Below are 12,500 nucleotides of genomic sequence, written 5' to 3' on the forward strand. Positions count from 1 at the left end.
AGTGTTAAAGCTGTCAGTCTACACCTCAGCATTTGGAGCTCTAATGATTTATCTTTTTTTTTTTTTTTTTTGTAAAATTAGAAATACTTAAACAACCTTACAGCAATACGCATGCACTGTCTTTTTTTTTAAAAGTAGGATATCTTGTTATTTTTTTTAAAGTCCCTAATAATGATTTTTCAACGAAAAAAGAAAAAAGAAAAATTCCACTACTACTCTATGCTACAGCTAAACTTGGTGAAATGGCTCTAGCATATTTAAAAAGAGTTTGCTCAAAAAAAAAAAAAAAAAAAAGCATGCCTAGGGAGTCATTGTGACAGTGCAAAATACATTTATGTACATCCCTCTTACAAAAACACCAATATGTTAGCATTCCGTGAAGCATGCTGGTTTTCAGGAAAAAAAAAAAAATTCTATAAGAGAATGAAATAGCAGCTCCGAAAGATAGCCTTTTTCTTTCTTTTCTTGAGGACAACAAAAAAAAGTCTTTTTTTTCCTTTTTTCTTTTTTTTTTTTTTTTTTGAACTACTAGAGAAATACCACTAATACATACAGATATAAAAGCAGCATAGAAAGATACAGGTTTCTCACCAACTAGGAATAAAGAGACTAAATGTGGGCACGTGGTTAAACTACAACGCGTCTTCACAGTCGTCCAGCACGTTTACAAGAAAAACACCATTGGGAAACCTCACAGGACAGAAGTGTTTTAACACCAAGAGAACTACTAGTTTTTAATTAAAAATCCAAACAGGGTGGGGTTGAAAAAATTTAGAAAGGGGCTGGAGCTGGAGCCATCATTTTTTAAAAATTATTTTTCAATATAAAATGAATGAGCTGGAATAGACCCAATGTCTTGCTCTGTGGAACCTTGCAAAAGTGAAGAAACGTTGAGGGCTGTTTAGGGCAGCTGGCTGGTGTCAAAGCTGCCAGGATGCTAATAACTGCAGGCTGAGTCTCTTACTTCTGTGTGTGTGTGTATATATATATAAAGGAGCCTTCTGTGTTATGGCATTTTTTTTCTTGCTGCTGTATTCACATATCCCACTGCAAATCATCTTTCATTTTTCCTTCTGTTGACCTGGATATTATTTCTTTTCAGAAACAGGAAAAAAACCGAACATCTGTGTCTCCTTCCAATATGCTACACATCTGTGCGTTTTGTGGCGGGTCTTCAAAGTTCAGTTAGCAACCCACGGACGCCATTCATCTTCTTGTTAAAATGTCTACTGCTGTAGCCAATGCTCATGCCCTTGAGGGTTTTCCTCTTTTTTTCCATTACTGTATATAAAGAACATTGTGACTTTTAATGTTAGCATTTTTGCTTTCAACAGCAATTAGCAATCTCTTGGTTTGCTGTTTGGTAAAGCATCGGTTAATGAGGTCATCTAGTTTAAAATCCCAGCTACTGGAAAATAACAAGGAGGAGGTCAAATCTATCATTTCTTGTTATATTTTCTGCTCTCTTTTCAGTTCTTTAAGGAAAAGAAATCTTTGTTATCCACAGTAAGTCATTACGACCCGTTACTGGCCCTCTGTTTTACTATCGCCTCAAGATACAGTTAGGTTCTCTCTTGCTGAAGTACTGAACCAGGATAGTTCATCTATAAACAAACAAACAAACAAAAAACAACTTTGAGCATCTGAGGATGAGGAATTGGTTTCACGTTGGTTGTGTTGTCTTTCCTCTGACAGTTCTGAGTGCACATCTAGCGAGGGGTTGTCTCTATGGTGGAAGGGGTCCCCGGGGTGGTCGACCTCGGGGTGGCTGCTGGTGGTGTGTCCATCGGGCTCCCAGCCCCGCTGTTAGGCGTGACGGAGGAGCTGACAGCAGGCGTATCCCCCTGCTGCTGGGCTTGCAGGGTCTGTCCACAGATGTGGTGGTGCTTCTCCCAGTCTTTGTGCTGGCAAAACGAGCCACAGTATCGGGCTGTGTTACAGCCGCTGCAGGTTTCACTCGCTTTACGGCCACAATTCCAGCAACTCTATTGGAGAAGGCAGAAGAAAGTGAAATCCCAAATTATTACATTGACCAGGCTAAAGTCTAAGGAAATATGCTAGGCAGCACTACCCCCTTATTTTTAAGAACTGTAAGAATGAAAAATCCAGGTGCGTATGTGTACACACACTAAACACCCTGAAGATGCAGGTTTTGGTGTAACTGCCCAGACTTTTCTGCCAAAAACTATTATGACATCTAAACAAACTGGTTGAAGCTCTTTTCCGTTTTTACTATAAAACCCCTTCCCTTTAGGTTTAGTTATCTTCACATCTAAATTCTCTGTTCACCCATACTAACAACTGCTACATCTAAATTTTTTCCTTTCTAATACTACTACCACCATGGAAAGACTCAAAGACAGCACTCCTGGCAGAAGCTTCTTCCTTCTAGACACTAACAGGAATCACAAAGGGACTATGAGGATGCTCTAGTAGATTCAAAGGAATATAATGGACTAGACAGAGGATTCTATCCTCTGCTCTACCACAGACCAGAAAAAGTAGGGCATGTGTTTAGTTCTTCCCACTGCAATCAGTTATTCACTGTACCTGACAACCAAATGGTAGGAAAGTCTCAAAACAATCCCTTTTACTTCAGCTCCCTGGAGATTGGATCCTTGGTTTGTTTTTTCTCTGATATATTCTAAGCACCCACAACAGTGCCTGATATATATATTAGGTGCTCAGTAAACATTTGTGAAGTTTTAGGACCCTAGCAAGCCTACTGCCAATCTCCACTGGTGCTTTCCAAGAAGTGAGAAAAGCAGAAATGAGGCTGCCTCTGAGATAAAACACATTGTGAATCTGGGGACAGACATACTAGAGATGGAAGAGCCCCTAAGTGGGACAGATCCTGGGGAATGAGGGAGTGTCAGGGAGGAGATTAACAATGACTGTGCCCTAAGAACCCTTCCAGGAGGAGGGGGAACCTCAGGAAGCCAACTCGAAACGTTTGTGCTTCCTTTGGCAAGACCACCCCCATTGTGAAATGTTATAGCAAGTGATTTTAGCTTTTACCATTAATCCTTTTATCCTGTATCTTCCTTGGTTTTATTTTCTTGCAAAACAAATTTCCGACTGTAATCTGGTAACCCCAACCAGCTGACAGTATGTAGCTGTGTCACAATTAAAATACATTTTTTAAAGCCCTGATATATATGGATATTAAAAATCTCCCCACTATGTTCCCTGCAATTATTTTGCTTTCAGCATGTTGGTTGTGTGGCTTAAGGTGGGCTCATAAGCCTATTAAAAATGCCCCAGTGGAATGTCAGGCCCTCACCCTGGTCTGTGTATGGCTTTACCACTGTGCAAAATATGCAAAGCAATTTTTAGCACTCATTCTAATTTGGCTAAAAACTAAAGGAGCTCCTAGAGTCTTTCAAGTGCTGGAAGCCTAAAAACTCAAGAACTACAGCTTAAAACTTTTAGAAAGAGCTCAGCCCTATGTTCGTATTTCTTTACCATTCAGAAATTATGGCCCAATGAAGGGAAAAAAAAATTAAAACTTTAAGATCTCAAACTCTGGCCAATGGAAGGTGTTTTAAGTGAACATAGCTGAAGAAATCTAGAAGCTTGATTTATATGTTAATATCATAAATAAAAATGGAATTAAAATTAATAGTACCAGAACAAAGTAATTTTTTTTCCTACTTCCATTTAATTTAGCCAGGAAAATATCTCAAAAAATAGGTACCTCTGATCAGAGGCTTCATTACCAAAATTAGAAGCCCTTCTTTCTCAAAATTAATTCAGTCTTCTTGCACAGACAACGGTTCCACAAAAGCCTGAACAAACATGGGCCTGGCCCATCCTCCAGAGCAGCGAGGTACGACACTCATCACTCAGGGAAGTTTACTTCCTTGAGCTTTAGGCATTTAGAATAATGCCAGCTGGATCCTGGAACAAACTCAGAAATAAGTGAAATTCCTAAATTACATCAGAAAATCTCAATTAGAGAACACAGACCCAGATCCAAAACAATATTTTAAGGAAATTAAACATCTAATCTGAGTTAAGTGGCTTCTTTAGGAAATACCCTGGTGTGAGTCCTATCCGCTTTCTGGCAGAGGCACATCTTGGCAGACACAAGGCAGTAACTGCCCAGTTCTCAATGGCTCCTTCAGATTGAAATCAGATGTAGGCAACCTTCTCAATTTAAGTTGATTAAACACCCAGACTAAACCAGGTAATTACAAATGCATGTGTTGGGGAATGGAAAGAGAAGACAGAATGGGGACTTCTTTATTTTTTAAAGTGTTTTCAAAGATGGGAACAATTTTACAAATAAAAAAGTGGAATTGTGCCAAATATAGAAACAGATGTTTTGGATTATAAAGCTGCTGGGAATGGAGCCTTTTTGCCTAGCATCTCTGGATTCTGACCCAGGATTCAAGGGCTCTGGCTAGCTTTACCTCCAGTCCCACTCCGAAATTGTTCAATCCCATTCATTTACCACCCACCACTGAGACAAAAACAACCTTTGACTTTAGGAAGATGCAACAAAGAGCAATTCAAATGAGCTGGTGGAAAAAAACCTGCATACTTTTATTGCTGTTGACATTGCATTGCCATGAATGTATAGGGAACTTTAGCTCAAGTGGTCAATCAATGGAAATCCCCAAAGTGCATATTCCTTTTTAAAAGTTCATTAGAAGACAGACACAGCAATCTCTATTAATTTCTCCTGGGTGGCTCTACCAAATTTCCTGTTAACTAATCCATACCTGTAAGACTGATGCCTGACCACTGGCACCCGGCCTCTCAACCATCACTTCTGGGAACTGTGCAATGTGCAGAATCTTATGAGTATTCCAATTTTAATCATTTTAAGTTTCTAAGCTTTCTGCCATTCACAAAGGTGGAAACTGCAAATTGTGTATGAAACCCAGGGGTGTATCTGTAGGGCAGGGATTAAGGTGGTCAATGGCTTAATCTAATTTTACATTTTTCAATTTGTGCTTTTCATATTCAGGCTAGTATTACCTGATAGTTGCTTCTTTCTTTCATTCATTCATTCATTCATTTTTCATATAACAGAGCTTCCCTTTCAGTCCTCTAAGCAATGATGCTGTTGACTGAATTACCAAAATAGTACAGAAGTCTCGAGAATACCATTTCATAGCAAATTTCATTTCCAAAGCCCATGGCACTTTATAGTTTCCCTTTATTTGTGATAATATTATTTCCTTTTCAGCATAAGGAATGTTTTCCTACCAATTATGGGAATCAGCAATTGGCCAAAATTAGGCTAGGACTCAGATGAAAAATAGGAGGCAGAACACAACCCTCCCTTTTCTAAATGTACTGGTACTACACAGGGAAATGGAAATGATGAGTTGAAGCTTTTGGTGCCAAAGCTGCATGTCAAAGATTGTTAATACTTGTTTCATATCAGCAATTCTCTTTTGTCCCTAAGAACAAAATTATTTCCTTCATTTTGTTCTTTTAGATACAGAGAGAAAGGTCTTTCTGTCCTACCAGCAAAATAATATCCTTTCTGATTCTTACTGTTGGAAATTCCTTTTACCAGAAACAAAACATTTTCTCCTAAAAAGTTTCTCCAGGTCTCACACACCTATAATTCTCCAGAAAAACCCTTGCACGCAAGTGATGCTCAATGAATAAAGTAGAACGATTATAATTAAAATTCCCAAAATATAAATAACCTTTATAGTAAATGATTTGCCTAGATATGAAATTACATAGGCAAGGTTTGATTCACTCAGGTCTTTGCACTGCAAACCAAATACTCTTTCTAAAATGCCACACTTTGTCCATTTCAGATCTTTCTTATAGCCTGTTTTGGCAGGAATAAGGTTAGGAGGGCACTTCGACCCTGAAAATAGACAGAGGTTGGACCAGGAAGTTGGAACACCAAAGACAAGGTATCATGGTGTGTAATGGAAATGGCTTCCAATTTTGAGTGGCTTCAGTCACCCTTTCTTGGTTTTTCACTTCCAGCTATATCACTTAGCAGCTTCAGAACTACAGGCAAGTTACTTAACCTTGTAGAGTGACAGTACCTATAAAGTAGGAATCATAACGATAGGGTTATTCAGGATTATGTCAGTGCTAACTAAAGTGTCCTGATGTTCGGTGGGTCCTGAATAAACGGCAGGAACTAACACCACCTCCTCCTCTTGGCACTGGCTGAAAGCAAATGAGACTACTTACCATCTTTGCATGGCACAACCTTTACAATTAGAAAGCTCGTGGCCCTGTGCCTCCCTTGATAGGCATTGACAGCTACACAGACAGAACATGAGCTTACTTCCACTTATACGTCATTAGTGGCCAGTTACTTTTTCTCCTTCCTCGCTGCCCTCAGACCTTCCAAAGATTTACCACTACTGACCTTTTCCCCATTCCTCCTTTTTAAAAAAAAAACTTCCCTTATTGAAAGTCCCTCTAACTTTGGTTTCAAGATAATAAAATTCTGTTTCTTACACTATAACCTCTTCCTCTTCTAGTTTTTCATTTTCCCCTAAATACCTGTCAAGGAGGGAAGTTGGCATAAAGAAAAGAAATATCCTTTCCTTCCTACACTCTCCCTTGGCAGTCATGGTCTTAAACCATTAGCTGTAAGAAAATGACTCTCAAACCTTCCTCCAGCCTTCATTTCCTTCCTGAGCTGCTGTCTCTTATTTTCAATTGCCTGTTCTGTAGCGCCACCAGGATGCTCCTCTGCCACCTAAGTCAGTAATCCCTAAACCTGACTCATGGTGTGGTCCTTTTCAGTCACTGGCAACGCTCAGGCCAACGACTTTGTCATCTCATTGGAAACTCCCCTGAAACCTCTCAGTGCCAAACCCTACAGACCCTGCTTCCCCCATGGTCTCCCTTCCTTTCCAATCTCACGGTTACTATTCCTTCCCTGCCCTTCCTGTTAGAATACCCTCTTGTTTGTATTTTTTCTCTCTCTCTTACATACTCACACTGCTCTTTGTAAGGTGACTTGTTTATAAAATACTTCTACTCATCTTATTTGTACCTCTCAACCACCTTGCAGAGTGAGTCATAAACATTATCCCAGTTTTATAGATGAGAAAACCAAAGTTCCAAGAGGTGAACCACTCCATATCATTCCAGGCCCAACAGACCATCCAATACACCATGAACATCTATGGATTCAGACAGCTGGCCTTTTAATAAATGAAACAAATAAGCAAAAATCTTAGGTAACATAGAATCAGCTCATACTGTGAGAGCTCCAAATTCTTCTGGGGATCGATAGGTCAATCAGATTGTGAGGCTTTAATGGGAGCCATGCTGGGAGACTGTGTGTAATAACTGTGTGGTGACTACCTCCTACTGAGTCCACTTAGTCCATCCCCAGGGTCTGGGCCACACTGCACAGGATCCACTGGGGATGGCTCTATTAATTCTAGAGGGGGTAATGAAGATGAACCTCTCAGAGTGACCTGTTCACACTATTAGGGCTCAGCAGGTTCTGGAAACAAAGTTTAAAGGTTCAGTCAGTGTTTCTACTTAAGTGCCACAAAACCACCCAATATAAGCGTGTACACTTCTGCACCTATCTAGGAATAATGAATAAAGACTGTTTCAATCTGGGGGAAAATATCACTTTAGTGGCTTAAACTCGAAACTAACTATTGGAACAGCACAATTATTTGCTCTCTGTTCGAGGCTCAATTCCAGCCATGTGCTTTGATCCCCTAAGCCAAAACAAGTTACGGATCTCAAAGAAAAGCTGTGGCAAGTTCCTTTTGAAATAGTCCAAATCTAACAATATTCATTGGAAAAAAAGACTCTATATGTTTACAGATAGGAACCAGAAATGAATATAGAAAAAAATAAAACGGTTGAAGATGGCCAGATTCACTGAATTTCCTTTCTTTTGATTTATGCTAATGCTAGCATTACATTCTTGATGAAATATGTAATACACGTTAAAAGAGAAAGTACAGAAAATGTCATTTGCTTGTTGTCTGCCTAAGCAGTCCAGTGTCATTCTAACGGTTAGTAATAATGATTATTAGTCTGTAAACCAAAGTGAAATTAGAGAACTGGATGGGAATACCCTGAAGGAGTCGAGTGTACTGCCATGCGGCTACTAAAGAAGTGGCCTGAGAGGCAGGCACCTGGGCTGAGGATCAACATGCACTCTCCTGGTTTTCACATTAGACAGCATAAACTATTTAGGCCTTTGTGCTCTATCTGCCCTTTCCAATCTACAGAGGAAATCTGTCTGTCTAGTTGAAAATGTTTTAACTTTTGTTGTTTATGCACAAAAAAAAAATGAAGAAAGGTTGCCTTTCACAAAAAAACCGCTGGGCAGATCAAAGTCAGTAATTTTTTAAAGGTTTAATGCTTAAGGAAGATCACCTGATGTGTACACCCCAAAATCTGCATGTCTACTGAAAAACCACAACTCTCTGCCTTCCTTGTCAGCTGACCAATCATCAAATCCTACCCATTTTATCTCACGGGTTCAATTTTCTCCACCCCCAGGACCACTGCCAACCATCTTCATCCAACCATCTTCCTCCTCATCTGTCTCCTGAAACAGATCGGTTCCTCCTTTTCATTTCCTCTCATCTCTCTCCACACTGCAGCCTGAGTGATCCTTCCAAAACACTCATCGGCTACATAGTCATCCTGTTTTCAAAGCCTAGCAAAGCTTGCCTTCCCATCTTCCCTGCACGAAGGCGATGACGTGCGCATGGCCCAAAAAAGCAGTGATGAGGCAATGTGGGGGTGGGGTGGGAGGTGGGTGGAAGGTGGCTGCTGAACAGCTCCTGATTATCCTTAAGTATCAGATGAAACAAAATTTTTTCCCAGAAGCCTTTGCACTAAACTCTACTAAGACTCATAATTTAGTGATTTGACTCTTCTAATGAATTATAGTGAACAAGAAGGTAGGAACCGCTGTATCTTCAGTGCCTAGCGCTGTCCCCGACATAGAATAATTTGCTATTGACAGAATAAATGAATAAATGGATATAATTTAGAGTAATATGTATCAAATAACAAACTGCCCTGGGCAGGTTGCAAACCTGATTTAAAAAAAAATGTCCATAGGGTACAGTTTTAAAATCTGTATCCAAAAATGACCTTCATGATGCTTATTTCATCGTTCTGGAACAATGTAAGGACTGACAGCATGCTGAGAGCTCCAGCGTGGATCCTGCCAACCCCTAGCTGCATGACTAGCCATGTGAGCTTCCTCACCTGCAACATGATAAAATGATTACATCTCAAGGTTCTAGCCACCGTATGAGATGAGAAGACCAAAGCTTTTAGAGGTTTAGTGGTTTTCTTGAAATCACAGAATTATAAGAGATGGAGCCAGGAATTAAATGTGGCTCTCTGGCTCCCAAACCTTTCCTCCTAGCACAGTCTACTTTAAAATCCTTGAGAAATGTCACCGAAGACAAGGGTAGTGCTATTAAAGATCAGTTTCTCAAGATACCCAAAAAGAAAGAAAGAAAACAGTTACTTTAGAAGATCACTCATATCTAGGTTATTTCATCCTATCTACTATTTCTAGTTACTGCTTGATACACCATATTTTTATAATGCTCAATACCAGTGTCAAGCTCATATATTTTTCCGGATAAATATTAGAAATAAAGGTACACAGCTTATAGATACTAAAGAAATACAGCATTATTAGCCAAATATAAAGACCTAATTCTCAATTTCTCCAAAATATTTATCTTTAGAATTCAGTGACCTATAAAAGACTCTTAACATGTATAACAGCCCTAAAACGTTCATATGAAAGTGATAATGTTTTAATGATGGCAACAACTGTGCCTCACAGTATTACTAACTTGAATAGAGCAGGACTAATTCTGTCCAAAAGATGCTAATAAAATTTGTGTTTTCTTTCAAAAAACACAAAACAAAGTCTTTAAATATCTTAGCCATAAGATGCCAGTAAAATTGAATTTATGTCTAGTTTAATTCAACAATGGAAAAGTCTGCAGTTAAAGGGTAGATACACTTCCCTTTGTCCCTCTTTTCCCGAGAAACTTTCAAATGTTGAAAATCAATTGCTTTTGTCCCCTTGTTATTCATCTGCTACACATTAAATAGAAACTCTGGGTATCGAATAATTCCCACAGGGTCTTTCATCTACAGACAAGTCTGGTACAAATTAAATCTTACTCTCCTTCACAAATTGTAGGTATGTGTTTTAGGGACCGTTGATTTATCAGCTTATGCTGTTGCTAGTTCAGCATGGTGTGACTAGCTAACTGTAGTCCTTATCTAAGGGTCCTTTGGGTTGGGGATTGTGGTGCTGTGTTAATTAATGCAGAGCGTTACCATGTTGCTCTGACTTTAGTCTGTTGAAAAGGCATTCTGTTAGACACTGTGTTTTAGTTACTTCCCAGATCCTTCCGCCGTTTAGGCTATGTGTGTATGTGTTTTAAATATACTGTAATAACACTAAATAATTACCTCTGGCAGTGATGTGATGCTATGAAATGACCATCATAATGGTTATTACAAATAATGTGCAAAAACAGACTGTGCAGAAGATCTCTTAGAAATGTTTAATTGATGCAAGCGTTGGTTTAGCATTGTACTTCAGAACCAATAGTTAAGGAAGTGACTTTGATCCCTGGCCTGCAATATGTCTTCAGACTACACAGCTTACACAGGGTCTCTCTCCTAAATCCCAGCTGTTAGAAGGAAACCACACACATATGCTAACACACACACACACACACACCAGAGTTCTGAATCTAAATAGTGCTAGGAAGTTCTAAGAATTTCACTTTAATCTGTTACCCACCAAATATATTAAAAACCTTTTTTGGCAGTTGTTCTTTTAGGCCTTTAATAAAAACAAAATTTGATCAGCTCTTGGTCAACTCCACAAGTGCCAAGCCTCTCCGAATTACTCTCATTTTCCCCCTCCAAAGATTCGTTTGTCTCAACTCCAATATCCGCCTTTACTTGTGATCTCCTGAAGTCGAAAAGGCCCGCCCTCATTAACGGAAGCAGCTCCCCAGGGAGTCTTCCATCGGCGCCTCACCTCGCTCGAATCTTCCTGCTGGTTGATGACAGCGAGAGCGTCCTCCGCCGCCTGCCGCTTGGCCTCGGCCACCGTGCGCTCCATCTTGGCGCGCTCCGAGGTGATCATATCGTGCGCCTTCCGCTCGGCCTCGGACACGGCCTTCTGCAGCTCGGTCATTGCCTGCCGCTTCACCTCGTTGACCGCCTCCTCTGCGTGCCAGGCGGGCCGGACCGGACAAGAGAACAGTTAGCGCGGGACCTGGCCTACTGATCGCTGTTACACAGAATGCTAGACAACACGCATGACTTTCATCCCAATTACTGGGCAGTTCTTCCGGCTGTCTAAAGAACCACATTTTGGAAATTCATTTTAAGAGAGCAAAGGGTGAGATTTTTTCCTTTAATTTACACTCCTGGGAATATCTTTTAAACTACTGTAGCATCACTACAACCTTTCTACCAAACTAGTACCCGAGAAAGGATTCTGAGACCAGACTAAGTAGATAAAAGGCGAAAATAACCACATAAAACCTGCCTGGATAATTCAGACACATGAAGAAGATGTTTTGCCACAATGCAATAGGTTAATATGAACACAGGGAGTACAGGGGTAAAGCTTTCAGGGAAAGAGAGGAAGGGAATAGATTTTACACAGACACATATGTAAGTGCAACGTTATTTTGCTAGTAAAAGATACAACACAATAACGAAAAGGTATCTCATAACAATTAATGCAGACCCTTTAAAGAAAATTGAAGATGAAATATACAGAAGATCCAGCTTTTCTTTTTCTTGTCATTTCCTGAGTAATGTGGACATATGACTCTATAGGCTAAATGATAGGGATTTTAAAAAAAAATCATTTTCTCATTTCCAGACTTTCAGCTGTTGTCCATCTACTGAATCAAATATAAACACTCTTGCATAACCAACTGTTGCACTAGACAAATATAATTGAATCGTACTGCAGGCCAAAACAATCAGGCCTGACTACAAACCTGCAAGGTGTCAAATTAGCTCTTTATTTTTGGCTGTGGAAAGGGTGCAAAGATTTGACTAATGTACAACATAAGATTGACAACTAAAACAAGTAATTTCCATTTTAAAAAATTAACTGTTCTAATTAACAAGGGAAAATATCCTCCCCCTGAATTAGTTTATCTAATTTTCATCTTTATTCAAAGCAAAATGACAATGATTAATTGAAAATTTAATAAGCAGTAATTATTAACTTGGCAAACCTACTACCAATTAACACTCTATTAAAACTAATTATGACATGTTTCATTCAAGTGTTTGCACTTAATTGTTTCACTCACTTGAAAAGCACCTTAATTAAATGTTCTGTTTAATTAAAAACATAGATTCCTAATAAAAATGTTTTACTGTAGATTAAAAATGTTAAGAGATGCAAATACTCCTATAGTTCCTTAAATTTCTATAGTTATATTTCACACATCCATAGTTCATGACTTGAGGATCATGAAAAGCCCTCCACTAATAATTAA

At 39.3% G+C, this 12,500-nt stretch overlaps 1 protein-coding gene across 4 annotated transcripts in view; it reads right to left on the reverse strand.

Moving 5' to 3' along the window:
- RUNX1T1 (RUNX1 partner transcriptional co-repressor 1) overlaps positions 1–12,500 on the reverse strand; it is a 138,137-nt gene that overhangs the window by 1,928 nt on the left and 123,709 nt on the right. For all 4 annotated transcript variants that reach the window (XM_068525421.1, XM_068525419.1, XM_068525420.1 and 1 more), the window contains 2 exons: positions 11,012–11,202; positions 1–1,985 (listed from right to left, as the gene is read on the reverse strand). The exon at positions 1–1,985 is cut by the window's left edge and continues 1,928 nt beyond it. In XM_068525421.1, the coding sequence (XP_068381522.1) occupies positions 1,710–1,985; positions 11,012–11,202 (467 nt within the window). In that variant the 3' untranslated portion in view covers positions 1–1,709. The remainder of the gene's footprint in view (positions 1,986–11,011; positions 11,203–12,500) is intronic.

This window comes from Eschrichtius robustus, chromosome 17, assembly GCF_028021215.1.
Source record: "Eschrichtius robustus isolate mEscRob2 chromosome 17, mEscRob2.pri, whole genome shotgun sequence".
NCBI classification, from domain to species: Eukaryota; Metazoa; Chordata; class Mammalia; order Artiodactyla; family Eschrichtiidae; genus Eschrichtius; species Eschrichtius robustus.